Source organism: Camelina sativa, chromosome 19 (genome assembly GCF_000633955.1).
Source record: "Camelina sativa cultivar DH55 chromosome 19, Cs, whole genome shotgun sequence".
In the NCBI taxonomy this organism is placed as follows: domain Eukaryota; kingdom Viridiplantae; phylum Streptophyta; class Magnoliopsida; order Brassicales; family Brassicaceae; genus Camelina; species Camelina sativa.
This window is the reverse complement of record NC_025703.1, coordinates 5,977,130-6,003,644: the sequence shown is the minus strand read 5'-3', so window position 1 is coordinate 6,003,644 and position 26,515 is coordinate 5,977,130. Positions and strand designations below refer to the sequence as shown.

General features: G+C 40.0%; 7 protein-coding genes across 7 annotated transcripts in view; 4 read left to right on the top strand and 3 right to left on the bottom strand.

The window, feature by feature from the left end:
* Positions 312-3,201, bottom strand: LOC104767481. The gene is made up of 4 exons (XM_010491499.1): positions 3,192-3,201; positions 2,035-2,976; positions 1,608-1,947; positions 312-1,522 (listed from the first exon to the last, which is right to left on the bottom strand). The coding sequence occupies exons 1-4, from the start codon at positions 3,194-3,196 to the stop codon at positions 464-466; spliced, it is 2,346 nt and encodes a 781-aa protein (XP_010489801.1). The 5' UTR covers positions 3,197-3,201; the 3' UTR covers positions 312-463.
* LOC104765087 (serine acetyltransferase 3, mitochondrial) lies at positions 4,345-5,875 on the top strand. The gene has a single exon (XM_010488755.1). It carries the CDS (start codon positions 4,348-4,350, stop codon positions 5,536-5,538), a length of 1,191 nt encoding a protein of 396 aa, XP_010487057.1. The 5' UTR covers positions 4,345-4,347; the 3' UTR covers positions 5,539-5,875.
* Positions 6,202-11,823, top strand: LOC104765086 (ABC transporter C family member 7). Its single transcript, XM_010488754.2, has 9 exons — positions 6,202-8,648; positions 8,785-8,871; positions 8,955-9,569; positions 9,668-9,832; positions 10,017-10,311; positions 10,403-10,923; positions 11,004-11,067; positions 11,175-11,414; positions 11,499-11,823. Exons 1-9 carry the CDS (start codon positions 6,285-6,287, stop codon positions 11,615-11,617), a joined length of 4,470 nt encoding a protein of 1,489 aa, XP_010487056.1. The 5' UTR covers positions 6,202-6,284; the 3' UTR covers positions 11,618-11,823.
* LOC104767480 (pentatricopeptide repeat-containing protein At1g63130, mitochondrial-like) lies at positions 13,123-14,198 on the bottom strand. The gene is made up of 2 exons (XM_019241023.1): positions 13,577-14,198; positions 13,123-13,498 (listed from the first exon to the last, which is right to left on the bottom strand). The coding sequence occupies exons 1-2, from the start codon at positions 14,192-14,194 to the stop codon at positions 13,145-13,147; spliced, it is 972 nt and encodes a 323-aa protein (XP_019096568.1). The 5' UTR covers positions 14,195-14,198; the 3' UTR covers positions 13,123-13,144.
* Positions 14,384-15,443, bottom strand: LOC109130786 (pentatricopeptide repeat-containing protein At1g63400-like). The gene is made up of 2 exons (XM_019240820.1): positions 15,165-15,443; positions 14,384-15,082 (listed from the first exon to the last, which is right to left on the bottom strand). Exons 1-2 carry the CDS (start codon positions 15,441-15,443, stop codon positions 14,384-14,386), a joined length of 978 nt encoding a protein of 325 aa, XP_019096365.1.
* LOC104765085 (ABC transporter C family member 6-like) lies at positions 19,507-21,782 on the top strand. Its single transcript, XM_010488752.2, has 6 exons — positions 19,507-19,968; positions 20,062-20,356; positions 20,450-20,970; positions 21,051-21,114; positions 21,200-21,439; positions 21,523-21,782. The coding sequence occupies exons 1-6, from the start codon at positions 19,900-19,902 to the stop codon at positions 21,639-21,641; spliced, it is 1,308 nt and encodes a 435-aa protein (XP_010487054.1). The 5' UTR covers positions 19,507-19,899; the 3' UTR covers positions 21,642-21,782.
* Positions 23,227-26,515, top strand: part of LOC104765083 (ABC transporter C family member 3-like) — a 6,599-nt gene continuing 3,310 nt past the window's right edge. The window contains exons 1-3 of the mRNA XM_010488750.2: positions 23,227-25,894; positions 25,993-26,079; positions 26,180-26,345. Coding sequence (XP_010487052.1) covers positions 23,459-25,894; positions 25,993-26,079; positions 26,180-26,345 — 2,689 coding nt within the window. The 5' untranslated portion in view covers positions 23,227-23,458. The remainder of the gene's footprint in view (positions 25,895-25,992; positions 26,080-26,179; positions 26,346-26,515) is intronic.

Here is a 26,515-nt window from a genome sequence, read left to right as displayed (position 1 = left end):
CAGAAGGGTGTCAATGCTTGCGAATCTCAGATTGATACTCTCGCCATGGAGACTCGTGTGCATTTGGGTGTGGTTGAGAAGGAGGTCGAAGAGATGAAAATGCAACTAAGAAGCTTGAAGAACATTGTTGGCTTTGTTATGGTTATGGTTTTGTTTTTCATGTGTATGTATTGAATATGTGAGTTAAAAAGTGGTTGTATGAGAGTAACTAGTTTGGATGTTTAGAGAAAAATATGGCTTGTAAGACTGTTTGTTTGTATGAAAGGTAATGGAAAAAGAACAAGACATATGACATTGCTCAAAAACCCAATCCAACTGTGATAGAATCCAAAATAGACCGAGACATTTGGTTGTGGTACATGTCACAAAACAGACCATGAAATCAAAAGACATTGTGTTGTTACATGTCCCCAAAAACAGACCATGACATCAAAAAGAGAAAAAGAAATAGTCCTAAACCGCTTCATACTTCAAATGTGTCTTGTGTTGGTTGACTTGAAAATGTGTCTTGTGTTGGTTGACTTGGTCCTCCTCCATCTGCCGATGGTTTAGTCTTCTTCTTCTTCTTAGGTGGCATAGACCTTTCCACTTCCATATTTGGACATTTAGCTGCATTGTGTCCAGTTAAACTGCAACGACGACAATGCATGATTCTCCTCTCTCTACTAGCCTTTTTCTTTTTTGGAGACTCATTCTTCCCTTTCTTCCTTTTTGGCTTTGGCTTTCTTCCTTTTCTGTTTTCAAGTTCTTCAACCAGATTTGGAGGTGGCAATATCACAGAACCGGAGTTATCCCAGAAACACATACCATTTACTGGCCGAATTGAGTCCCTATAAATTTGTTGTTGCCTTCCATTGAGAAGCCAACTAGAGATGTAATCTTCATGATTTAGCTTCTTTTCTGCGATGATGCGTAATGCATGCCTACATGGAACTCCACTCATTTCCCATCTCCTGCAGGCACATGTCTTCATTGTAATGTTCACAGAGTAAGATGTACCTGACTCACGGACTTCATTTCTACCGTCTGATCCAGGGATAACCTTGCAGAACTTAAGCCTTTTCTGCTCCAACGCTATCATTTCTTTTATTCTAGGAGGTACTCTGCTTAGATCCTTGTCAGCTTTTGTCTTCCTCATATCAATACGCACCATGGTTCTTCTCCTTATCGTCTCCAACATCTCTACCATTGGCATATACCTTGCAGGATCTATTGCATTGTTGAAAGATTCAGAGATGTTGTTATGAACATCTACGCAGGAGGATGTTGGCGTGAAAAAAGCAAGGCTGCAATTCTTTGGGTTCTTCTCCATCATGGCTTCATAAACACGCATATCATAGCTCTTTACCAATTCCAAATTTGCTTCATACTCTTTCGTGGTATAACTTTCCGCTACTTGCCAAAAGAGCTTTTTCATGTCACCTTGATGGGGAAATATCTTCTTTAGGTTCCCATAGATGTGTCTAGCACACATTCTATGTTCAACATAAGGTAACTCTCTTTCCACTGCATTCAATAAACCCTGTAAAAGCAAAACAAAGATATATTAGTTAAACCATACATGTCATTTTACATGTTCTAAAGCCTAGTACGGGTTGGAGATATACCTTTTGCCTATCAGATATGATAGTAAACCCTTGACCCTCCTGTAGATTGAAATCAACCTTCAACTTTTCTAGGAACCATACCCAATTGTCTTCATTTTCTATATCAACAACGGCCCAAGCCATGGGATACATTCCATTGTTAGCATCCCTCCCCACAGCAGCCAATAATTGTCCCTTTAGTGTGCATTTCATAAAACAACCATCCACTCCAAAGATAGGACGACACCACATAGACCACATCTTTCGAATGGCAGCAAAACACACATAGAATCTATGGAAGATCTCTGATCCATCATCATCAAGCACTGTGTCTAGCACTACTGTTGACTCAGGGTTAGATCTAGCAAAATATCAAAATGAAAACCTAGTTAACAGATTGGAAAACACTTGTTAAATTTAAAATTTCAGTAATGGAAGAAGAACTTACTGAAGAAGTGCTAAGCGGTAATCTTTCAGCCTAGAAAATTGCTCCTTGTGCTCACGGTCGATGATCTCTACAGCTTTTTTCTTAGCATTTTTACATTTGTCTATGCTTACTATCAGATTGTAGTTCTTCTCAATCTCTTGTTGCATCCATTTTGGTCCATAATCAGGATCAGTTCTGATATCATCCAAAAACATCTTGCAAATCACAGGTGCTTTCAATATCTTACAATAGTTATCATTTGTGCAACTGTGCTGATCTTCAAAAGTTTTCACTTTCCACTTGCCAACGCACTCCTCATAAGAACAGTAGATATACCATGGACAAGGCTCTTTAGTCCCACACACAGCCGCTGACTTGTCTTTCCCCCATCTACTTATCTTTATGTTACAACCCTCTTTTAATGCATAAGCTACTAAAGCTTCTCTGAACTCCTCTAGACTATCAAATACTTGTTCTATCTCTAGCTGACCACTACCTCGTTTGTATCTAACCAAATGCTCCTCTTCTTCTTCACCATCAGAGTTAGGAGGTGTGTTATGATAATCGAAATCCTCATCCTCATCAACAAAAGAAGCCACATTTCTTTCAACCCGGATCTCTTCTTCACATGGCTCAGATGACTCGATATCATTAGGATGCTCTGTTGAGTTCACCAAAAAAACATTCATCACTCCAGTCCATCTGCCCGCATCACACATCCTCTTAAAACTCAAATCCGCAGACCTCAATCTCTTTCTTTCATTATGCTCTTCAAAAGGGTACTTATACCACATGTTTTGGCCATATAATCCCTCCCCCAACTCCGCCGACAACTTGATGAAAAACTCTTCTGGTTTACATTCTATAGCTATATCTTTACCATTGAGATAAGCAACATCTCCTACATGATTCTTCACCCAATACCCTCCAAAATACACAAGGAATGTCACATGATCCGGATTGCTGTCAACAAAAAAAAATTATACAAAGTTTCAAACACTCAAGCATTTAATCAAACACTTAGTGTGCAGTAAACAAATACGACTCTTTAAAGATAAAACTTCAAATTATTGTCTCCAAATATCTACATTATGTAACTATTAAACAAAAACAAGACAAAACACAAGATTTAATACCAAAAATCGAAGCAATGTTTGTGATTTACGAACTAAAAATACCTCATTTTCGCTTATGTGGAAACGATTGTGGGTAATGCTAACAACTCCCACGATTCACGCCTTGTTTCTTCTACACTTATCCCTCGCAATTAACTTCAATCCTCGTTCTCCATTTTCGCCTTCGCAGAGAAAGAGAAAGAGAAAGAGAGAAATGAATCGTGAAATCAAAAAAAAAAAAATCCTAATTGAAAATTTTCCCCCAAATCAAAACGACGTCGTTTTGAGTTTGATTCCAAAAACTCTTGCCACATCATTGCTTATGTGTCATATGAATCACTCATATTTAACGGTTGACTAACAGTTTTTGTGTCAATGTAGTATTATCGATAACGATTCAAAGTTTGGGTAGTAATTTTGAATTTTATTGGCGTTCCGGTTGGATAATACACTTCTCTTTTGTTCAGGTAGAAATATACACTTTACAAATAGTACGGATAGAAATATACCCTTTCTCCATGTGATGAGTGAGCAGTGTGAGCTGATGAGCTTCACTCCCTTAGAATCAAAATATACTATACTATACTATTATATACACACACCAAAAAAACTCTGACCACAAATCAAAATGAACATGTGGTATTATTACTCTTTCAACCAAACAAGGTGCTACTTTATTACGATTGGTCGACATGTATTTATATGTATTATGTCCTTCAAATTTGATTCTTATTCTATTTGCACGAGGGAAAATAAAATATATTAAAAAAAAATTGCCATACCATTTTTTTTTTAAAATTACACAACATTTTAAAACTAAATTACACATATTTTTATTTATTCATTTTATTTTATAATACAGTTTTGTGAAAAATAATAATAAATTAAACTATTAAATTAATGACTGGAAAAAAAACAAATTTCTCGTAAAATATTGTAATCATAAATATATTTTGCCATGCCACGGAGCCTCTCCACTCCCATTGGACAGTGTTCACAGTAAACACATTTTAATACAAAATGGTACTATAAAAACAAAGAAATTATAAATAAAGCATTTTGAAAATTTTTAAAAGGAAACAAAACTGAAGGGAAGAGAGAGAGACAGAGAAAAAGAAGAAAACACCAAAATATATAAATTTGTTTACATCCTTTCCATTTTGGCTTCGTTTTTTTTTTTTTTTTTTTTTTTTTTTTTTTTTTTTTTTTNAAAAAAACAATGTTGCCGGTCACAAGTCGCCGCCACTTCTCAATGTCCCTATATATGCTCCGTTCATCTTCACCACACATCAACCTTCATCATCATCATCGTCACTCTTCCTCCTCTTTCCTTCTCCCTTCTTTTGTTTCCTCCACCTTCAAACAACGACCACAAACTCCTCCTCGTCGTCCTCCTCCTCCTCCAATGGCTGCGTGCATCGACACCTGCCGTACTGGTAAACCCCAGATCTCTCGTCGCGATACCTCAAATCCCACCAACGACGATGTTCGTTACATGAATTACTTCCGCTCATCTTCTGCTTCCTCCTTCAATGGAACCCAAACCAGAACCCTCCACACCCGTCCTTTGCTCGAAGACCTCGACCGAGACGCTGAGATCGACGACGTTTGGGCCAAGATTCGCGACGAAGCTAAATCTGACATCGAGAGAGAACCAATCGTCTCCGGCTATTACCACGCTTCAATCGTCTCTCAGCGATCATTGGAAGCTGCGTTGGCCAATACCTTATCCGTTAAACTCAGCAATTTGAATCTCCCAAGCAACACGCTTTTCGATTTGTTCTCAAGTGTTCTTAACGAGAGCCCCGAGATTGTTGAATCTGTGAAGCAAGATCTGTTGGCTGTGAAAGAAAGAGACCCAGCTTGTATTAGCTACGTTCATTGTTTCCTCCACTTTAAAGGCTTCCTAGCTTGTCAAGCTCATCGTATTGCTCATGAGCTTTGGACCCAAGACCGCAAAATCTTAGCTTTGTTGATTCAGAACAGAGTCTCTGAAGCCTTCGCCGTTGATTTTCACCCTGGTGCTAAAATCGGTACTGGGGTTTTGCTTGACCACGCTACGGCCATCGTGATCGGAGAGACGGCGGTTGTTGGGAACAATGTTTCGATTCTTCACAACGTCACGCTTGGAGGAACGGGGAAACAGTGTGGTGATAGGCATCCTAAGATTGGTGATGGGGTTTTGATTGGAGCTGGGACTTGTATTTTGGGGAATATTACTATTGGAGAAGGAGCTAAGATTGGTGCTGGATCTGTTGTGTTGAAGGATGTGCCGCCACGTACGACCGCTGTTGGAAATCCGGCGAGGTTGCTTGGTGGTAAAGATAATCCGAAAACGCATGATAAGATTCCTGGTTTGATTATGGACCAGACATCGCATATATCCGAGTGGTCGGATTATGTAATCTGAGAAAAAAAGTTCTTTGCTTTTTATTGTTGTTGTTAATGGCTTTTTCATTGTTCTCTCTCGGCTTCTTCTGTTATTGAAGCTGGAGAACTTATGATATGCGATGCTGTTTCCATAATCAGATCATTTGTCTCTCTCTATAAGATTGACTGATTAAGATGGGATTTTAATGTAAAACTCGGAAACTCTAGGCTCTGTTTAGTGGAGTTTCCTGTGGTTGGTTTCTGATTAGCAGAGACTACTTTAAAGATATATGTTTAGTTTGTAAGTGTTTATTTGGTTAAACCATGAATTATGTGATCAAACCTGTTGGTGGAAATAAAACGAAGATTCATCATTTGTCTTGAGTTTTGTTTTGATTACTACAGCTTTCTAGGAAATGACAACAAGGCCACTCAGGATCCTGGATTGCTTGCTACAATCAATTTAAACTCTACCTATTTGTCTGTAAGTGTTATCTGCTTCTGTTGGAAATTGTTGTAGAAAAAAACGGTAAAGCGAATACAGAGCAGAGGTCTTGGTCTTCTTGGCTTGTTCTGGGCTAGTTTCCGGGAAATTTCATCTGTTCAGAAAATTTACTATGAGTTTCTGCGTATTGATGTGGTGGACGTTGTTGAGACGTCAAGGAATTATAATTTATTCCCACTGATGAATTTGTCTTCCAAATAATATATTTATTGACGAGTTTTTCTATATATATACTATCCATCGTGACAGACTCGAACAATTATTCTCGTTTCCATTGCCTAATGAAACAGAGTTATGCAATGGACATTACTATCGATTTTTTCCTTCTCGACTCCAATTACTTTCCAATGTTCTCCATTTTCTTGAATCTGCTCTTGTTGTTTGTTATGTTTGGTTCCTGTGTATACAAGAAAAGGGTGGCTTGTGACAGTAGTGATGGTTTCACGAATGAGAGGTTTAAGGATATGTCTTTAACATACAAGAAACTGGTCGTTATATGTTGTGAGTCTTTTTCTGCCTTGAATTCAGTCTTGTTGCTGGTAAGTTGCTTCCACCTGCATACAAATGGTTGGGATCGCAGTGAACTGATGATTCTTTTAGATCATCTATTTACAGTTCTTTCTTGGGGTGCCATCTCTTTCTACCTTCGTAGTTTATCCACCAATTCTCATGATAAAAAGTTTCCTTTTTTGCTTAGAGTCTGGTGGGTTTTCTATGTTATGTTTTCTTGCTACCGTCTTTTGGTAAACATTTCTCTATACAAGAAGCAAGAGCTGGTGTCAGTTCACCTTTTACTGTCTGATGTAGTGGCCGTTAGCATGGGGTTGTTTCTCTGCTATTCATGTTTGCAGAAGCAAGGAGAAGGTGAAAGGATCAACTTACTCGAAGAACCCTTCTTGAATGAAGGTGAATCTAGAGCGGCTAATCCTGTGCAGTTGGATAAGGCCGAAGATGATGAGGTTGTTACACCTTTTTCGAACGCTGGGTTTCTAAGCCATGTAAGTTTCTCTTGGATGAGTCCTTTGATTGTCTTAGGAAACGAGAAAATTATAGACAGCGAGGATGTTCCTCAAGTTGCCAATAGTGACAGAGCTGAGAAACTATTTGGGATACTTAGGAGTAAGCTTGAATGGGACGATGGTGAAAGAAGAATCACCACGTTTAAGCTAATCAAGGCACTCTTCTTTTCAGTATGGCGAGATATTCTCTTGTCAACTCTGTTTGCTTTTCTCTACACAGTCTCTTGCTACGTTGCACCGTATCTCATGGATACTTTCGTTCAGTACCTGAACGGTCGAAGACAATATACAAACGAAGGGTTTGTTTTAGTGACAACTTTTTTTGTTGCTAAGCTCGTAGAATGCCAAGCGCGGAGGAATTGGTTCTTCAGGTTGCAGAAAGCTGGGATTGGAATGAGATCTGTCCTGGTTTCGATGATCTACGAAAAGGGCTTGACCCTGCCCTGTTATTCAATGCAAGGACATAGTAGTGGTGAGATCATAAATCTCATGACAGTAGATGCTGAGAGAATCAGTGCTTTTAGTTGGTATATGCATGATCCATGGATACTTGTCTTACAAATCAGTTTAGCCTTACTGATCTTATACAGAAGCCTTGGGCTAGGATCCATTGCAGCTTTTGCTGCAACTTTTTTGGTTATGCTGGGAAATATTCCATTGGCAAAGTTGGAAGAGAAGTTTCAGGGGAATTTAATGGAATCTAAAGATAGCAGGATGAAGAAAACATCGGAGGTCTTACTGAACATGAGGATTCTTAAACTTCAGGGATGGGAAATGAAGTTCCTTCATAAGATTCTTGAGCTTAGACGCATTGAAGCAGGGTGGCTTAAGAAGTTTGTGTATAACTCGGCAGCTATCAGTTCTGTTCTATGGGCTGCACCTTCTTTTGTTTCCGCAACAGCTTTTGGCGCTTGTATGCTTCTGAAGATTCCTCTTGAATCGGGAAAGATAATAGCTGCTCTTGCAACTTTTCGAATTCTGCAAAATCCGATATACAAACTTCCTGATACAATCTCCATGATTGTTCAGACAAAGGTATCTCTTGATAGGATTGCATCTTTTCTTTGTCTTGATGATTTGCAGCAAGATGGTGTGGAGAGAATTCCTAGTGGAAGTTCAAAAATGGCTGTAGAAGTTAGCAATGGTGCTTTCTCTTGGGATGACTCTTCTACCATCCCGACGCTGAGAGACATAAGTTTCAAAATTTCTCATGGGATGAACATTGCTATTTGTGGTACTGTTGGTTCGGGGAAATCAAGCTTACTCTCATCCATACTAGGTGAAGTTCCCAAAATATCTGGAAATCTTAAGGTTTGTGGAAGAAAGGCATACATTGCACAGTCGCCTTGGATCCAGAGCGGCAAGGTCGAAGAGAACATTCTGTTTGGTAAGCCAATGCAAAGAGAATGGTACGAAAGGGTGCTTGAAGCGTGTTCTTTGAATAAGGACTTGGGGGTACTTCCGTTCCGTGATCAGACGGTTATTGGGGAAAGAGGTATCAATCTAAGCGGTGGGCAGAAGCAGCGGGTACAGATTGCACGTGCTCTTTACCAAGACGCAGATATATATCTATTTGATGACCCTTTTAGTGCAGTAGACGCTCATACTGGATCACATCTCTTCAAGGTAACAATCATTTTCTTTTCTTTCTGATAATTTTGACTTGAAGTACATATACTCTTACCTTCTACCCTGTGCTGGCTTCTAGCCTTCTTCTATGTATTTTGATATGATCGCTCACGCTCATCGTTTACTGTAACAGGAAGTCTTGCGGGGCCTTCTGAGAAACAAGACAGTCATATACGTCACTCATCAACTTGAATTCTTGCCTGAAGCTGATCTTATACTGGTTTGGACTTGTTCGCTCTACCATCTTTCCAAATCATCTAGCTAATCACAAATTTATGATATATCAAATAATCGTTTTGATAGGTCATGAAAAATGGGAAGATCACACAAGCGGGAAAGTACAATGAAATTCTTGAGTCAGGAACCGATTTCATGGAACTTGTTGGAGCTCACACTGATGCCTTAGCAGCAGTTGGTTCATATGAAAAGGGATCTGCTTCAGCACAGTTAACGATAAGCAAAGATAACAAAGTTTCCAACGAAGAAGAAAAACAAGAGGAAGATTTGCCGCTTAACCCAAAAGGACAACTAGTTCAAGAAGAAGAGAGGGAGAAAGGCCAAGTTGGGTTCACTGTATACAAAAAGTATATGGCACTGGCGTATGGTGGAGCACTTGTGCCTATTATATTGGTTGTACAGATTCTCTTTCAGATTTTAAACATCGGGAGCAACTATTGGATGGCTTGGGTAACTCCAGTTTCAAAGGATGTGAAAGCTCCAGTGAGTGGCTCTACATTGATTATAGTCTATGTAGTTCTAGCCACTGCAAGCTCCTTCTGCATACTTGTCAGAGCAATGCTGGCTGCGATGACTGGTTTCAAGATGGCTACTGAACTTTTCAATCAAATGCATCGTTGTATTTTTCGAGCCTCCATGTCATTCTTTGATGCTACACCAATCGGCCGAATTTTGAATAGAGTAAGAACAATCTTTGCTTACTCGATGTGTAGTGACGACACCAAAAACTTATCCTGCAAACTCCTTTGCTGATCACTGTTGTTTCCATCCTGATTTAGGCTTCTACAGACCAAAGTGCCGTGGATTTGAGATTGCCAAGTCAATTTTCAAATCTTGCTATCACTGTTGTAAACATTTTGGGGATTATTGGAGTGATGGGACAGGTTGCTTGGCAGGTCCTTATTGTCTTCTTCCCTGTCATTGCTGCATGCACCTGGTATCGGGTATTCTTCATAACACAACCGCACTTCCATTATAAAGCTTAGCTTGATACTTTGGCTTGTATAACTTTTGGAATCATGATAAGATAATCAAGGAGACTTAATTTGATCATTGATACAACTTATACTTAACGTTCTTGAGGTTCTCACACCTAAGTCTTAATATTGAGTTAACATATGTATGCAGCAATATTACATATCTGCGGCTCGGGAACTCGCAAGATTAGCTGGAATAAGCAGATCGCCTTTGGTGCAGCATTTTTCTGAAACACTTTCAGGGATAACAACTATCAGAAGCTTTGATCAAGAACCAAGATTCCGCGCCGACATCATGAGACTCAACGACAGTTATTCTCGGCTGAGGTTCCATGCCATTTCTGCTATGGAGTGGCTCTGCTTCCGTCTTGATCTCTTATCCACTGTTGCATTTGCGCTTTCGCTTATTATTTTAGTTTCTATCCCCGAAGGAGTCATTAATCCAAGTAAGTCACCACCCTTTAATCAGTGTTTTTTGTTTTGTTTTGGCTCAGATTCACAACTAAAAATCTTCCTCGTCATTCTGCTTCTTAAAAGGCTTTGCAGGATTGGCGGTTACATATGCTCTCAATCTAAATAGCCTGCAGTCCACTTTAATCTGGACGCTTTGCGATCTGGAAAACAAAATGATATCTGTGGAGAGAATGCTTCAATACACAAATATCTCCAGTGAACCACCTCTTGTTATTGAATCAGCTCGGCCTGAGAAAACGTGGCCTTCTCGTGGAGAGATTACTATCTGTAATCTGCAGGTGCGATACGGGCCACATTTGCCTATGGTGCTGCGTGGTTTGACATGCACTTTTCCAGGAGGCCTGAAAACAGGAATCGTTGGAAGAACAGGATGTGGCAAATCCACTCTAATTCAAACCCTTTTTAGGATTGTGGAACCTACTGCCGGAGAAATCAGGATTGACGGAATAAACATCTTGACCATTGGGCTGCATGACCTGCGTTCCAGACTAAGTATCATACCTCAAGATCCAACTATGTTCGAAGGCACGGTTCGTAGTAACTTGGATCCTCTTGAGGAATACGCTGATGACCAGATATGGGAGGTTCGTTGGCTCTCTTTATTCTGTGTTTTTGCAGATAGCAAGAGTAATCTTTTCATACAATTTTGTTGCTCTCATTTCAGGCACTCGACAAGTGTCAACTTGGGGATGAAATAAGGAAGAAAGAACTAAAGCTAGATTCCACTGGTTAGTAAAAAAACTACATCTAAAATGAGTCATGTTGAATCTCTTTAACATGTCTACTTAATCTAGTGAATGAATGAATGAAGCCTAAGCGTTGTTTTGTATTTCAGTAAGTGAGAATGGACAGAACTGGAGTGTTGGTCAGAGACAACTGGTGTGTCTGGGACGAGTCTTGCTCAAGAGAAGCAAAGTATTGGTTCTTGATGAAGCCACTGCTTCTGTAGATACAGCTACTGATAAATTGATCCAAGAGACACTGAGACAACATTTCTCGGACTGTACAGTGATAACAATCGCACACAGAATATCTTCTGTTATAGACAGCGATATGGTCCTGCTCCTAGACCAAGGTAATTGAACTGGTCAACATACACTTTTTTATTTACGTTACTTCTATCAGAAGATCTAAGAATGGTTAATCTATGTAAGTGCAGGGCTTATAGAAGAACACGACTCACCGGGGAGATTGCTAGAAGACAGGTCATCGTCATTCTCAAAGCTTGTGGCAGAGTACACTGCAAGTTCGGATTCAAGATTCAAAAGAAGCTGTTAGGATCAAAGATCCATCCATAAAAGCCCGAGGGAAATCAAACACCAAAGCAAAGCTTAGTTATATAAATAATACAATAATGTAATTTGTACAAAAAAAAACAAAAGTTTACTGTTTATGCAAAAAAAAAAAGAGAGATTAGTCACACTATCTTTGTTGTAATGTGACTTTCTGATGAGGAATTAATTAATTACACTCTCACTTTACCAGATCAGTAATTTTACTGCAATCCTATGTAGCGGCTAGTCATCCTGCGTGGCTTCACCAAGTATTCCTTGATGAGAGACCCTCTCACCCTGTTTGTTTTTTTATTTTTTGGTGGTTTCGGCTCATTTATAGGAGCTGCATTTTTTGGTAAAAGCCCGTTGATGTTCAAAAGTGGCTTAGGTATAAGCTTCATCTTTGTAGGGTTCAGATGCATAACAAGGTTATGAATATGTTTAAATAATTGTATTTATGGATACTAAGAATCGACTGTTAACCACTATTTTTTGCAAGTACGAATAATTGTATTTTGCTTGTTTAAAAATATATTTGCAGAAATTATGGCTTTTTGGGAGTTGGTATGTGTATAGAGAATGTGAAAGCTTTACAAGCACTGAGGAAGTGAAACCTTCAGCAGAATCAAAAGGTCTTCGATAAGAGATGGAGATTGGGAAGTACGAGATGATACCAATGAAGTCTTTTGGATTTTAAGATTTGACCCCAAATTTGCTTTCCAGATCATAGACATCAACGGAGATATCATTGCACAGGTACGTAAAATTTATCAAAATTTTGAATTTAAAAGTTGAATTTGAAAGCGTTTATATAGTTAAGCACTTAACCATACAGTTTACATATGTTTTTGTAGGTAAAACCAAAACAATCATCAAATGGGATTACATTGGGAGAAGATGTGTTAACTTTGGAAGTGAAACCACGTGTCCATCACTCACTCGTTGTCGCACTTGTCATTGTATATGGATTAATCAAAGGAGTAGTCTAATAACTTTTTGTTTGATTTTTTTTTATAGAAAAAAAAATAGTAAATTTTTCCAACCTTTGTTTGTGTTGTGGGAGATGTAAATATTGTTCTTTTTGCGAGCCTTGATTTTTTGCCTGTTCTTTTTTTGCTTTCCTAAATATGCAGTACAGAACAAGAACAACATGCAATACTAGTTAGAACTAACTCAAGTATGACCGTACAAGTTTAGCTAAACAAAATTAGTTATTAGTTCTGCTTCCACTACACCATCAAATCGAAACCAGACAAGAGTATTATGAAGGAGCTTCATAATAATCAATCAAACCTATAACATCAGTTGAAGTCTGAAATCTTCATGATAGGAGCTTCTGAGTCTTTAAAGACTATTCTTATCTCAACAAGAGAAAATATGTGTTTGCATCAACTCTCGTCTGTAACCTAGCAGGAACATAGCAAACAGAATCATGTTATAATAAACAGACATAACAACAACTTCTCAATAAAATAGAAGCAACCACGTCAATTCACCTCACTGCTTGTCTCTGGAGGATGATGAAACTGTTTTAGGAAAGCATATCGAGGAAGCTTTTGTCTAATCTCCCATCATGTAACATATTTGTGACCAAGCCAAAAGTCGAAGCATCTCCAACAAACCCGCAACTCCTCATTTCTTTGATAAGTTCTGCTGATGCGGCTTTGTCACCATCTCTAAGGTGCCCCCTAATCAGCGTATTATAGGTAGCACAGTTTGGGAGAATCCCATCTTCTTTCATTTTTCTGAACAAGGCATCCGCTTCTTGCATTAAGCTTTTCCTACATAATCCTGAGATCATTGTTGTGTAGGTTACAACATTAGGCTTCAACCCTTTAAGGCTGAGGCTACAAAATAAGCCCCACGCTTCTCCCACCCTGCCAGCCTTGCACATCCCATCAATCACAGTAGTATATATAAAAATATTAAGTTCCATTTCACTCTTTTGCATGTCCTTGAATATGATCAATGCTGTCTCTAGCTTCCCGTTATTACAAAGCCCATCTAATAAGATGTTGTACGTCATAATACTGGCAGGCACACGATCAGAAACCATCTGTTTGAATACCATTTGGCCAGAATCACAGTCGCCAGCCTGAAAAAAACCTTGGATAAGAGTGGTGTAAGTGACTGTGTCGCCAACCAATCCCCTTTGAGACATCTCGCGGAAGAGTTGCATACCTTCTTCTACTCTCTTAGATTTACAGAACCCCTTTATGAGAGTAGTATATGTCACTACATTTGGGAGGCAATCCTTGCTAACCATGAATTCAAACATATGCTTAGCCTTGTCTAGGAGATCGTGCATGCAAAACCCATTGATCAATGAATTGTAAGTGAAAATATTAGGGTCTATGGACCTTTGGATCATCTCCTTGTACAACTTTTTAGCCTCTAAAAGCTTCCCCTCTTTCGCAAACACATCTATCAATGCATTGAAAGTGAACAAATCAGGGTTGATTTTCCTCGCAATCATATCTCTAAGTAGTTGAGAGGCATCACTCAATCTTCCGTAATGACAAAGGCAACTTATGAGGGAGTTGTAGGTAACAACATTGACTCTAATTCCTTTGCTTTCCATTTCGTTGAACAGGTTGAGAGCATCATCCACATGTTTGTATTTGCAGAGACCATCAATAACTGTGCTGTAAATTACAACATCAGCCTATATTTTCCCTTCATCCATCTTCTTGAGAAGATGTAAAGCCAAATCAATGTCACCTCTCTTACATAATCCATTAGCTACCGTACCATAAGTATGTAGATCTGGCTAACATCCTTTCGCAACCATCCGGTCAACTAAAGCCACATCTTCTGAAGCTCTGTTGTGAAGAAAAAGGCCATGAATCAGAGTGTTAAATGTAACGGTATTGGGTTGATATCCCATTGCCACCATCTGATCAACGAAAGCAACGACATCAGAAATCCTCTTACTGCGACAGAAACCATTGACAAGAGAAGAAAGCGTGACAACATTAGGCTCATAAACGAGTTTCATCATCTTCCCAATAATAGCTAAAGCAAGAGGGAGTTGAGAAGAACGGCAGAAACAGTTGATGAAAATATTGTATGTATAGAGACTGTGTGAAATCCCCAGCTTCTGCATCTGCTCCCCAAAGGAGATGACAAGATCGAACTTTTTCATCTTAGCAATTGCAGTCAAAAATTTGTTGAAATCAATAGTGGAAGGGCGTGGACGAGACTTGACCATGTCCCCGAACAACCCAACAACATCGTCTAGCTTCAAATCACTCAGCCTATCATTTCTCAATTTGTCTCTATAATCACCACTCCCACCAGCAAAATCTCTTCGTCCCCAGCAAAGATTACCTTTCCCCTGTTGATGATTCCGGCGAACATATCTCTTCGCCGTCGATGAAATCGATCTCTGCATCTTATCGATTTTGAGCTCCTTTCTCAATCTCAAGTCTCTCTCAACGAACTCTCTCACTCTGCAAATCGCAAAACCCTACACGGAGAGAAACGCAAAGTTTGTTTTTTTTTTTGTTTTTCTTCAAAAATCAAACCCTTTTTTTTTTACAACAATAAACAAGATTGGCTTTAAGCCAATGCGACGGAACATCATTTACATAGGTAATAAGATGCGCTTCAGAACGAACTCGTCGTGCCAGGTTATCTGCTTTACCATTCTGCGAACGAGGAATGAAGATCAACGAGAAGGATGTGATTTCTTCTTTATCTTCCTGAATGTCCTCCAAATAAGTCGCGAACGCTGGCCACTCTGAAGGTGAAGACACCATCTTCACTAAGTCAGAGCAGTCTGTAAGAAAAACAACATCCTGATTGTCCGCCCCAATCATACAACGCATCGCCCAAACCAGGGCTTCGACCTATGCATGAAGCAGGGAAAGACTACGGCGTAGATTGGAAGCTCCCATAGTGGGACCCCCCCCCATAGGAGGAGAGCAAAACCAACCACGGCCTGCATATAGATCTGTCGCTTTCCAAGAGCCAACTACATAACATAAAAAACTGGTCTGATACCTATCTCTCATAAAGCCACTACGACCCCCAAGGGATATCTGTGGGACTGGAGGTGTGGGCTCAGCCACATCCTCTAATTGTGCTAAAAACCAAGCTTTGGACTCATCCTATGCTATCCGCAAAATCGCCTCTGGGTGTGGATCCAGGTTACTAAAAAATTTATCATTCCGGGCTCTCCAAAGATACCATAAAATCCATGGATAAATCTCTGGGGTAGGTGACTCCGAGAAACGCCAGAAAAGGAAATCCAAATTCGTATAAACCGACTCTGAAGGGAAAGCCCCTGGTCGTGTCGGAAACTAAGATAAGGCCCACACCTGACGTGCCGACGGACATTCAAATAGAATATGATTTATAGTCTCCTCTTGGACTCCACATAGCGCACATTGAGTGTCACAACCCAATCCACGCCTTCGGATATTAGTGGAGACTGCCACACAACCTGTAATCACTTGCCACATAAAATGCCGAACTTTAAGAGGACACCGAATTTTCCAAACAAAAGCTTGTAATTGTTTAAGATGAGGACCAATGACTTTCCCACCATAATCATGCATCTTTTGTTTTTGTAAAATATTGTACCCAGATTTGACGGTATATTTACCCGTCTTTGTGAAATGCCAGCCCAACAAGTCTAGCGAATCCGACCGTCCAATAGGTAAGGCCGAAATGAGGGCAACAAAGGATTTTACAAAAGTGGCCGTAAGCTGAGCCATGTTCCAGGAATTGGTGATCCTGTCAACGAAGGATTTTACTAGAAGCATAGGATCTAAAATCGACCCAGTGCTTAATGCTGGTCTCGGGGATTAAGCAGGAATCCATGGATCATTCCAAACCGAAATCAAATCACCGGATCCTACCCGTTTAATGAGTCCTTTATGAACCAGAGAGCGAGCAGAAACCATACTCCGCCAACCATAAGATGGTGAGTAAGACTTTATTGAATCCAAAGGATCTGAGTGCCTATAATAATGTCCTTTAAAAACCCGTGCAAAAAGAGAGTCTAGTACTGTAATCAACCACCATAGTTGCTTGGCCAGCAACGCCGTATTACAGTCATCCAAACAACGAAACCCCAGTCCCCTGTCTAGCTTGCTGAGACACAATCTATCCCACGCCACCCAATGTAACCCCTGCGATTCTCCCGATGCACTCCACCAAAAATTAGAAATCGTACTAGTTAACTTTCGCGTGATTTTTTTCAGAAGCCGAAAGCATGACATCACAAAAGTAGGAACATATGTGGCCACCGAATTTATCATCACCTCTTTCCCACCTTTGGACAAAAGCCGATCTGGCCACCCACCAACCCGCGCTTGTAATATGTCTTGGACAAAGGAGATGATGAAACCATGGCCAGCTCAACCAAACAGCACGAACCTGAGGAGCAGCTTGAACCAAAGGAAGCACCGGAGGAGCAGCTTGGACCAGAGGAAGCACCGGAGGAGCAGCTTGTACCAGCGGAAGCATCAAAGGAGCAGCTTGTACCGGAGGAGGCATTGATCATTCCGGTGGGTCCGCTAACAAGGTCCAAAGCCAAGAGGTTCAACCAAGCCATCCAAGGACTACTCAAGGAGCTGAACAAGAACCAAGAAGATGTGGCTCAAACCACTATGACATTGCTCACAGCTCAAGGTGCTCGGTAAAGGGTAAAATGTTGCTTTGGTGCTCTTTTTCCCTTGGTCAAGTTTTGTCCCATTGGGTTTTCTTGATAAGGTTTTTAATGGGGCCTAAGTAACATTTTCAAGTCCCCTTTGCCAGCCCAAGTCGTGGTCCAAGGTCCATTATAAAAGCCTTCGCCCATTTTCTATCTCTTTCTCATTCAAACTTTGCATTTAATGTTTTGTCATTTCCTAGACATCTTGCATGGACTCAACCTTGTTAAGGCTCTTGCAAGGCTGTCTAGGGTTTTAGTTCCCTTCTCTTCCTCGTCCTCCCTCTTTTCTATTTAAGCACCATGTATCTCTCATTTGTAAATCATCAAACATTTTAATCAAAAACTTCTTTCTACTTGTTTGATCTGAGGAGTGTGTAATATCTTCTCAACTTGTTTATTTCTTAGTGTGTCATATCTAAGATATATCCAAGCCTGTAGTCTAAGAGACTTTCACCTCTTTTGGAAGTACATCTCAATTCCCCTTCAAATCCGCTGCATTCCACCTATTTCACCTTCATCGCCATTCATCTCTCCATTCCGCTGCATCTTCAATCCATTGATCATCATCAATCCGTCTGTTTATCTTCAAGACCTTGCAAGTGTGTTCTTGGGAGCAGATTCCTTGCTAGGAGTCTATCAGGAGAAGATTTTCGTTTTAGACCCGTCCAAACTCTCTGGAATGCCTAAGTATGAACTCATGCCGCCCAGATTCGTGATCCCCAGGACCCCTTTAAGCTCCTCACGGAGAGTGACATCTACCGTGTGACCAAATTGAATTGATGATTTCTAAAAATTAATCTGTTGTCCCGAAACCCGCTCATATTGCTTAAGAATCCCTAAAATAACCTCACATTGATCCTTCGAAGCGCGACATAAAAAAGCCTGTCATCCGCAAACAACAAATGAGAGATTGCCGGACATGCAGTCGACACTCTGATTCGTGTAATAAGCTTAGCCTCCTCCGCCTTGCGAAAATTGGCAATAAGCACCTCTGTGCAGAGAATAAAAAGATAAGGTGACAATGGATCCCCTTGACGAAGACCCCTCCGGGGAACAATGGAACCATGCGGTTGACCACTAAGTAAGACTTTATATTGAACCGACGACACACACCACATAATCCAAGTTATCCATTTCTCACAAAAACCAAACTTTCACAGCAGATGTTCAATGAATGGCCACTCCACCCGATCATACGCCTTACTCATGTCCGTTTTGATAGCCATGAACTTCCCTTTACATGAAGGGTTAGTCCGTAGCCCATGAAACATCTCTTGAGCAATCAAAATGTTATCAGTGATCAATCGTCCTTCTACAAAGGCCGACTGCGTCTTCGAGACCAGAGAAGGCAGAAAAATGTGCAACCTCTGACACAAAATCTTAGAAATAATCTTGTACCCAACATTGCATAAACTAATGGGTCTCAATTCCGTCATCCTCGTTGGCTTATCCACCTTAGGAATAAGACATATGTTTGTCATATTCAAACGCTTATCAAAAGCCCCATCCTGTAAAAAGGAATTTACCATAAGAACCAAATCCGCTTTTACAGTCCCCCACACCTTTTGATAAAACAAAGCAGTCAGTCCATCCGGGCCGGAGCCTTGTCCGGATGCATCATGAATAAAACTTCTTTGACCTCTTTTTCAGTAACCTCTTGGGTCAGGGAATCATTTATATCCCTAGTAATCAATGAACGAACCTCACCTAAAGCCTCGTCAAACCCTGAAGGACCAGAAGATGTAAATAAACCCTCAAAATAAGATACCGCAATATTTTGAATAGTAGCCTCCTCAGTCGACCAATTATCATCCTCATCATGGAGGCCAATAATCCGATTTTTGGCCCGACGCTGCTTTGTCTGGGCATGAAAATAGCTAGTGTTTTGATCACCGAGCTTCATCCACTGGCTCCTGCTCTTCTGATACCAATAAATCTCCTCATCCCGATATGCTTCCCTCAAGCTCCAAGACAAAGCCGCAATCTCCTCAACGGTGCTTGCATCATTTTCTTGAGCCGCCGCCAATCTTAGTTTTAACTCTTCAATTGTTTCCCGCCCATAGGGTTTCTGTTCCTTCCTCCACCTCAAAATTGTCGTTCGACAAGTAATTATCTTCTCGACCACGTTGCCCGTTGATGAGCCTGCCGCAGACTCCCAACCCGAAGCGATAGCTTCGAGCAATCCCTCTTTGTCCAACCACCTTCTGTCAAAACGAAACACACTCTTGTCGCGCCGTACTTTATCATTAAGAGAAGCTAAAACCGGTTTGTGATCCAACGCGACCATCGGTAAATATTCCGTGAAAGAATTAGTAAACATGTCATGCCACTCCTTATTGACTAGGGCCCTATCTAGCTGACACCTGATCGGCTTTTTGTCCTGCCAACCCCGCCAAGAAAGATTATCTCCAATAGCTGGAAACTCAAGTAAACCACAATTTCGAATCATTGTATTAAAAGGCACAAATGAAGAAGCATGACGTAATTTTCCCCCACTTAATCACTCTGTTTTCAAATCTTTGGTTTAGGCTTCTACAAACCAAAGTGTCGCAGATTTGAGATTACCCGGTCAATTTGCATATGTTGCTATCGCATCTATCAACATTTCGGGAATTATCGGAGTGATGGTACAGGTCGCTTGGCAGGTTCTTATTATCTTCATCCCTTTCGTTGCTGCATGTGCCTGGTATCGGGTAATCTTCGTTTAGCCTCTTACTTGTTAATATTAAACATACTAATGTTTTTGTGGTTCTCACTCTTACTTATTGATTTAATCTTGTACACAGCAATATTACATATCCGCAGCTCGAGAACTTGCAAGATTAGCTGGAATAAGCAGGTCTCCTATGGTACATCATTTTTCTGAAAAACTTTCAGGGATAACAACGATCAGGAGCTTTGACCAAGAACCAAGATTCCGTGGTGAAATCATGAGACTTTGCGATTGTTTTTCTCGGCTGCGGTTCCATTCGTACGGTGCAATGGAATGGCTCTGTTTCCGCCTTGATCTCTTATCCACTGTCGCATTTGCTTGTTCACTTGTTATCTTAGTTTCTGCCCCTGAAGGTGCCATTAATCCTAGTAAGTCACCGCTCTTTATAATTGATTTTGTTTTGGTTCAGATTCACAACTTAAAAGTCTTCTACATTTTTCTTGGTATTCTGCTTCTTGTAGGCTTTGCAGGTTTGGCGGTTACATATGCTCTCAATCTAAATAGACTGCAGTCCACTTTAATCTGGACGCTTTGCGATCTAGAAAACAAAATGATATCTGTGGAGAGAATGCTTCAATACATAAATATCTCCAGTGAACCACCTCTTGTTATTGAATCAATTCGGCCTGAGAAATCGTGGCCTTCTCGTGGAGAGATTACAATCTGTAATCTGCAGGTGCGACACGGGCCACATTTGCCTATGGTGCTACATGGACTGACATGCACTTTTCCAGGAAGTCTAAAAACTGGAATAGTTGGAAGAACAGGATGTGGCAAATCCACTCTAATTCAGACCCTTTTTAGGATTGTGGAACCCGCAGCTGGAGAAATCAGGATAGATGGAGTAAACATCTTGACCATTGGGCTGCATGACCTGCGTTCCAGACTAAGTATCATACCTCAAGATCCAACTATGTTCGAAGGCACGGTTCGTAATAACTTGGATCCTCTTGAGGAATACACTGATGACCAAATCTGGGAGGTTCGTTTGCTCTTGTTTCTTTCAGTGTTTCTGCAGATAGCAAAAGGAAGGTTCTCACGTGATTTTCTTGTTTTTTTCAGACACTTGACAAGTGTCAACTTGGAGATGAAGTAAGGAAGAAAGAACTAAAGCTAGATTCCCCTGGTTAGTACTAATAAAACTATTGTTGAGAAGAGTCATCTTGAATCTCTTAAACACTTATAATGAATGGAATCTTTTTATATATCAGTTAGTGAGAATGGACAGAACTGGAGTGTTGGTCAGAGACAACTGGTATGTCTGGGAAGAGTCTTGCTCAAGAGAAGCAAAGTATTGGTTCTTGATGAGGCCACTGCTTCTATCGATACCGCTACTGATAATCTGATCCAGGAGACTCTGAGGCAACAATTTTCGGATTGTACAGTGATAACAATCGCACACAGAATATCTTCTGTTATAGACAGCGATATGGTCCTGCTCCTAGACCAAGGTCCTGACTTTGATCATACACTTCTATTTACAATTTATAATCAGAAGACTAGTGTTTTAACTGTTAATGTATCCTTATTGAAGGTCTTATCAAAGAGCATGATTCACCGGCGAGATTGCTTGAAGACAGGTCGTCATTATTCTCAAAGCTTGTGGCGGAGTACACAGCGAGTTCTGATTCCAGATCCAAAAGAAACTGTTAGAACCAAAGATCCATAAAAACGGGACCAAACAAGTTTGTTTACCGTCTTGCCTTTGTCGTGTTTCTATTTTATTTGTGATCAGACGTTTGCGCTCTACTTTTAATTAGCTGATGAAACTTCCATGAAAGTGGCATAATTGAATTGGCAAAAGTAAAAAAAGTTTGGACAAAAGACTCTTAAAAGATTTAGATTTTAAAAGTAGACTTGGACTTTTTTTTTATAGTCCAGTGGCTGTGACCACATACATGCACAAGGCTCCATACCGTGGTAAACTAACGGCTTACGGAATAAAAACATGATTATTATTAGCCTAAAGACTTGGTGGGTATCTTTGAATAATGGTGACCATATTATAAAAATCATAGTTATGAAAAGTATTATACAATATTAATATAATGAGATGAGTGTGATGTTGTTGGGACAGGCATTGACTGACAAAAACAGAGACTTATCACTTCCTTGCGGCCCAATCCTCTAGGAATCTTGTTGATTTTCTTCCCAAGAAATTTGTGCACTATGAGACAGACAACTTTTCAAACAAATCTTAACCCCAAAAAAAAAAATTATGATAATTTAGTTGTTGGGCTATGATATGCCTTGTGATTAATTATGTTAAAAATATACATGCATTTGTTAACTGTTTCACCTTTTTTTGTTGTGTGCCGAATTTCACATTTAAAGATGATTAAAAGATGATTTAAATTATGTTTTGATGTCACAGTCCAATAGTTTCTATACTTGAAGATCTTCAATTAAATCTTAAGAGTCTACATGCGAAATGTGATAATAGATTAAAGGTTTCAACTTCAAGTTAACACGTCAAAAGAGTAGATGAATATTCCACGAAATACGAATTAGTTTGTATACGATGAATATGATACCATATAACCTATCGAGTATTATTAACGTATGAATCATAAAGTACAGTATGAGTATGACACAACTTTATTTAAAGGAAAAAACGTACATCATCAGACACACATGGATGGATACTAGTTGAAAGGTCAGCTAAGCACTTTGCTTTGGAAAAAAAGGGGAGAGAGCTCTATCTATCCTTTGCTACGAGACTTAATTGTCAGCAAAGGTTTTTTTTTTTTTTTTTTACTTAAATTTTTTAAAAATCCTTTTTTTTCTCTTCTTTTTAAATTTACTTTATTTTTAAATGTAAACAGCTGCAAAAGTAGATATGAGGACAAAACTAAGCAAAGTAAGTCAAAATACTTGGAGAGGTGTAGAAGAAGAAAAATACGAAGAAAAAAACAAGAGTTCTATTAACTTGTAAGGTACCAACTTTTGTTTTTTCCTTTCAAATCCTTCTTCTTAAAAATTCGTATCAATATGGTACAAAAAAAAAACATGTAACATAATTACTATGTACGAGCAACAAAATCAAATCAGCTAATAATAAAAAATAGAGAGATATAAAAAACGAATATCCCCTTTTTTTTGGCTTAAAAACAGTAACAAATTTCTGATTTTTTTTTCCAACATTTTAAAATTATTATTTAATAAAAAAAGACCCGTGAGTGAATATGGAAAAATAAAAGAACCCTCACGTTTCCAAAGTGCTCTGGTGGGGTTTTGAGAGAGGAGAGTTGTCATCTTTCTTCTCCTTCTCCTTCTCCTTCGTCTTCTTCCTCTTGGCTTCGTGAGCGTGCTCTCCAAGGGATAACTGTCTACATCATCACTCCACTCTCCTTTCTATAAGTAGTCTCCTCTCCTTGAGAAAAACTCAATACTAAATTATTAAATTACAAAACTCAACCTTTTTCTCAAATCATTGGAAAAAACAGAGAGAAGAAAGAGCAAAAAAAGACATGGACTTTCGCGGTTCCACAACGGGTAACGGTATGTTAGCAATGTTGTCATCGTTTTCGGAATCTATTTTGCCACCCGATTCTACGTCTTTCCTTCTGAAACCCCATTTCCTTACATGGGTTTCTGGTTTCTTACACGCGGTTTTGTTGCTGCTCCTGTTTTGCTCATTCGTGCGTGATAAAATTAGGGGTAATAACAATAATAATGGTTATTCTGCTGTTACGGAGAGCTTAAAAGATAGTAGGGGTTTTGGGTTTAAGTCGGCTCTGTTTTCTAGTTTTGCCTTATCTCTGCTTAATCTCGTGTTGATGTCGTTGAGTGGTTTCTATTGGTACGATAGTGGTTGGTCGGATAATGACCAGCTAGTTTCTTCCCTCGGGTTTCTATTGGGATTGGTTTCTTGGGGGGTTTTGTCGATTCGTTTGCATCGCTGTAGGGGTTATGAGGATAAAAAGGCTCCCTTTTTACTTAGGCTATGGTTGTGCTTCTATCTCGTGGTTTCTTGTTACTCTCTTGTGGTAGACTTTGTTCTGTACAAGAGAGATGAAACTGTATCTGGTCACCTTCTAGCGTACGATGTTCTTGCTTTTAGTGCTGCTTTGTTTCTCGGTTATGTGGCTTTCTTCAAGAAAGATAGAAGCAACAGAATTGGAGTTTTGGAAGAACCTCTATTGAACGGTGGTGATTCTAGTGTTGTTGTTGGTGGTGGTGGCGTTGTGTTGAATAAAACCAATGGGAGTGGTGAGGCTACTCCTTACTCGAGAGCTGGCATTCTCAGTCTTTTGACTTTCTCATGGATGAGTCCATTAATAGAAGTTGGAAACAAGAAAACCATTGATCTAGAAGATGTTCCGCAGCTTCATGATAACGACAGCGTGGTTGGGTTAGCTCCTAAGTTTAGGAGTATGCTTGAAGCATCAGATGGGGAAGAGAGTAGTGGCGTTACCACGTTCAAGCTTATAAAGGCGTTGTTTTTTTCGGCTCAGTGGGAGATTCTAGTGACAGCATTCTTTGCTTTCATCTACACGGTCGCGTCATATGTTGGGCCTGCACTCATTGATACTTTCGTTCAATACCTTAATGGACGTAGGCTGTACAACCATGAAGGATATGTGCTAGTCATTACTTTCTTTGTTGCTAAGTTTGTGGAGTGCCTTTCACAGAGACATTGGTTCTTTAGGCTACAGAAGGTTGGCATTAGGATGAGATCAGCCTTGGTCGCGATGATATATGATAAGGGTCTGACCCTTTCATGCCAGTCAAAGCAAGGAAGCACAAGTGGGGAGATTATAAATTTCATGACGGTGGATGCTGAGAGGATTGGTGATTTTAGTTGGTACATGCATGACCCCTGGATGGTTTTGTTACAAGTCGGTCTGGCTCTGTGGATCTTGTATAGAAATCTTGGACTAGCATCAATAGCGGCTTTAGTTGCTACCATTTTAGTAATGCTTGTGAATTTTCCATTCGGGAGAATGCAAGAGAGGTTTCAGGAGAAGTTAATGAAAGCTAAGGATAGCCGGATGAAATCAACATCTGAGATCTTAAGAAACATGAGGATTCTCAAACTTCAGGGATGGGAAATGAAGTTTCTGTCCAAGATTTTTGAGCTTCGCAAATCTGAGGAAGGGTGGCTGAAAAAGTATGTGTATAACTCGGCTGTTATAAGCTTTGTTTTCTGGGGGGCTCCTACTATTGTGTCAGTCTGCACTTTTGGTGCTTGTATACTTCTCGGTATTCCCCTTGAGTCAGGAAAGATACTCTCCGCGCTTGCAACCTTCAGGATTCTACAAGAGCCTATCTACAATCTTCCCGACACTATCTCCATGCTTGTGCAGACAAAAGTCTCTCTTGATAGACTTGCATCCTATCTTTGTCTGGACAATCTACAGCCTGACATTGTAGAGAGGCTCCCCAAGGGAAGTTCAGACATGGCGGTCGAAGTGATCAACAGCACTTTATCTTGGGATGTCTCATCCGCTAACCCAACTCTAAAAGACATAAATTTCAAGATCTTTCCTGGGATGAAGGTTGCAGTTTGTGGTACTGTTGGCTCTGGGAAATCGAGCTTACTTTCATCTTTACTAGGAGAAGTACCCAAGATATCTGGAAGTCTTAAGGTTTGTGGGACAAAAGCGTATGTTGCACAATCTCCTTGGATTCAGAGCGGTAAAATTGAGGACAACATCTTGTTTGGTAAACCTATGGAAAGAGAACGATATGATAAGGTGCTTGAAGCATGTTCTTTGAGTAAGGATCTGGAAATACTTTCATTCGGTGATCAGACAGTTATTGGAGAACGCGGCATCAATTTGAGTGGTGGACAAAAGCAAAGGATACAGATTGCACGCGCTCTCTACCAAGATGCGGATATCTATCTGTTTGATGATCCTTTTAGTGCTGTGGATGCACACACAGGGTCGCATCTCTTTAAGGTACGTTCTTCTGTTTTAGCCATTAGTGTGATTGTGATCTCCCCTTCTGTAAAACAATCAGGCTATCAAATTGATTCTCATGCTCACACTTCTTTCAGGAAGTCTTACTGGGGCTTTTGTCTTCCAAATCGGTTATATATGTAACCCATCAAGTTGAGTTCTTACCTGCTGCTGATCTTATACTGGTATGTAATTAGTTTACTGTCTTTATCCTCTGTTATCTATATGAATATTGTATTACTGAGAATATGAAATCATCCAAAATCGATTTTTCTTATGCCTCAGGTCATGAAAGATGGGAGAATCAGCCAAGCTGGAAAATACAGTGATATCCTCAACTCTGGAACTGATTTCATGGAGCTTATAGGCGCACATCAGGAGGCTCTGGCAGTAGTTGGTTCTGTTGATGCCAATTCTGTTTCAGAGAAATCAGTTTTAGGCGAAGAAAATGGTGCTGTGAGAGATGCTCTCGGTTTCGATGGGAAACAAGTAAGTCAAGATCCGAAGAATGATAAAGTAGATTCCGGGGAGCCCCAAAGACAAATTGTTCAAGAGGAAGAGAGGGAGAAAGGTAGCGTCTCTTTGGATGTGTACTGGAAATATATCACACTAGCATACGGA

What these genes read in the sequence shown, in the direction of transcription:
- LOC104767481 (XM_010491499.1), bottom strand. An exon ending in TACCGCTTAGCACTTCTTCA is followed by an intron (nt 1,948 to 2,034) that starts GTAAGTTCTTCT and finishes ATATTTTGCTAG; the next exon opens with ATCTAACCCTGAGTCAACAG. An exon ending in TCATATCTGATAGGCAAAAG is followed by an intron (nt 1,523 to 1,607) that starts GTATATCTCCAA and finishes TTGCTTTTACAG; the next exon opens with GGTTTATTGAATGCAGTGGA.
- LOC104765087 (XM_010488755.1), top strand. Translation starts at nt 4,348, where the DNA reads ATGTTGCCGGTCACAAGTCGCCGCCACTTCTCAATGTCCCTATATATG.
- LOC104765086 (XM_010488754.2), top strand. Translation starts at nt 6,285, where the DNA reads ATGAAACAGAGTTATGCAATGGACATTACTATCGATTTTTTCCTTCTC. An exon ending in CGAAGGAGTCATTAATCCAA is followed by an intron (nt 10,312 to 10,402) that starts GTAAGTCACCAC and finishes GCTTCTTAAAAG; the next exon opens with GCTTTGCAGGATTGGCGGTT. An exon ending in GGTCCTGCTCCTAGACCAAG is followed by an intron (nt 11,415 to 11,498) that starts GTAATTGAACTG and finishes ATGTAAGTGCAG; the next exon opens with GGCTTATAGAAGAACACGAC.
- LOC104767480 (XM_019241023.1), bottom strand. Translation starts at nt 14,194, where the DNA reads ATGGAAAGCAAAGGAATTAGAGTCAATGTTGTTACCTACAACTCCCTC. An exon ending in AGCTAGAGACAGCATTGATC is followed by an intron (nt 13,499 to 13,576) that starts ATATTCAAGGAC and finishes GGGATGTGCAAG; the next exon opens with GCTGGCAGGGTGGGAGAAGC.
- LOC109130786 (XM_019240820.1), bottom strand. Translation starts at nt 15,443, where the DNA reads ATGCGTTGTATGATTGGGGCGGACAATCAGGATGTTGTTTTTCTTACA. An exon ending in ATTGGCTTAAAGCCAATCTT is followed by an intron (nt 15,083 to 15,164) that starts GTTTATTGTTGT and finishes CTCTCCGTGTAG; the next exon opens with GGTTTTGCGATTTGCAGAGT.
- LOC104765085 (XM_010488752.2), top strand. Translation starts at nt 19,900, where the DNA reads ATGGTACAGGTCGCTTGGCAGGTTCTTATTATCTTCATCCCTTTCGTT. An exon ending in CTGCATGTGCCTGGTATCGG is followed by an intron (nt 19,969 to 20,061) that starts GTAATCTTCGTT and finishes TCTTGTACACAG; the next exon opens with CAATATTACATATCCGCAGC. An exon ending in TGAAGGTGCCATTAATCCTA is followed by an intron (nt 20,357 to 20,449) that starts GTAAGTCACCGC and finishes TGCTTCTTGTAG; the next exon opens with GCTTTGCAGGTTTGGCGGTT.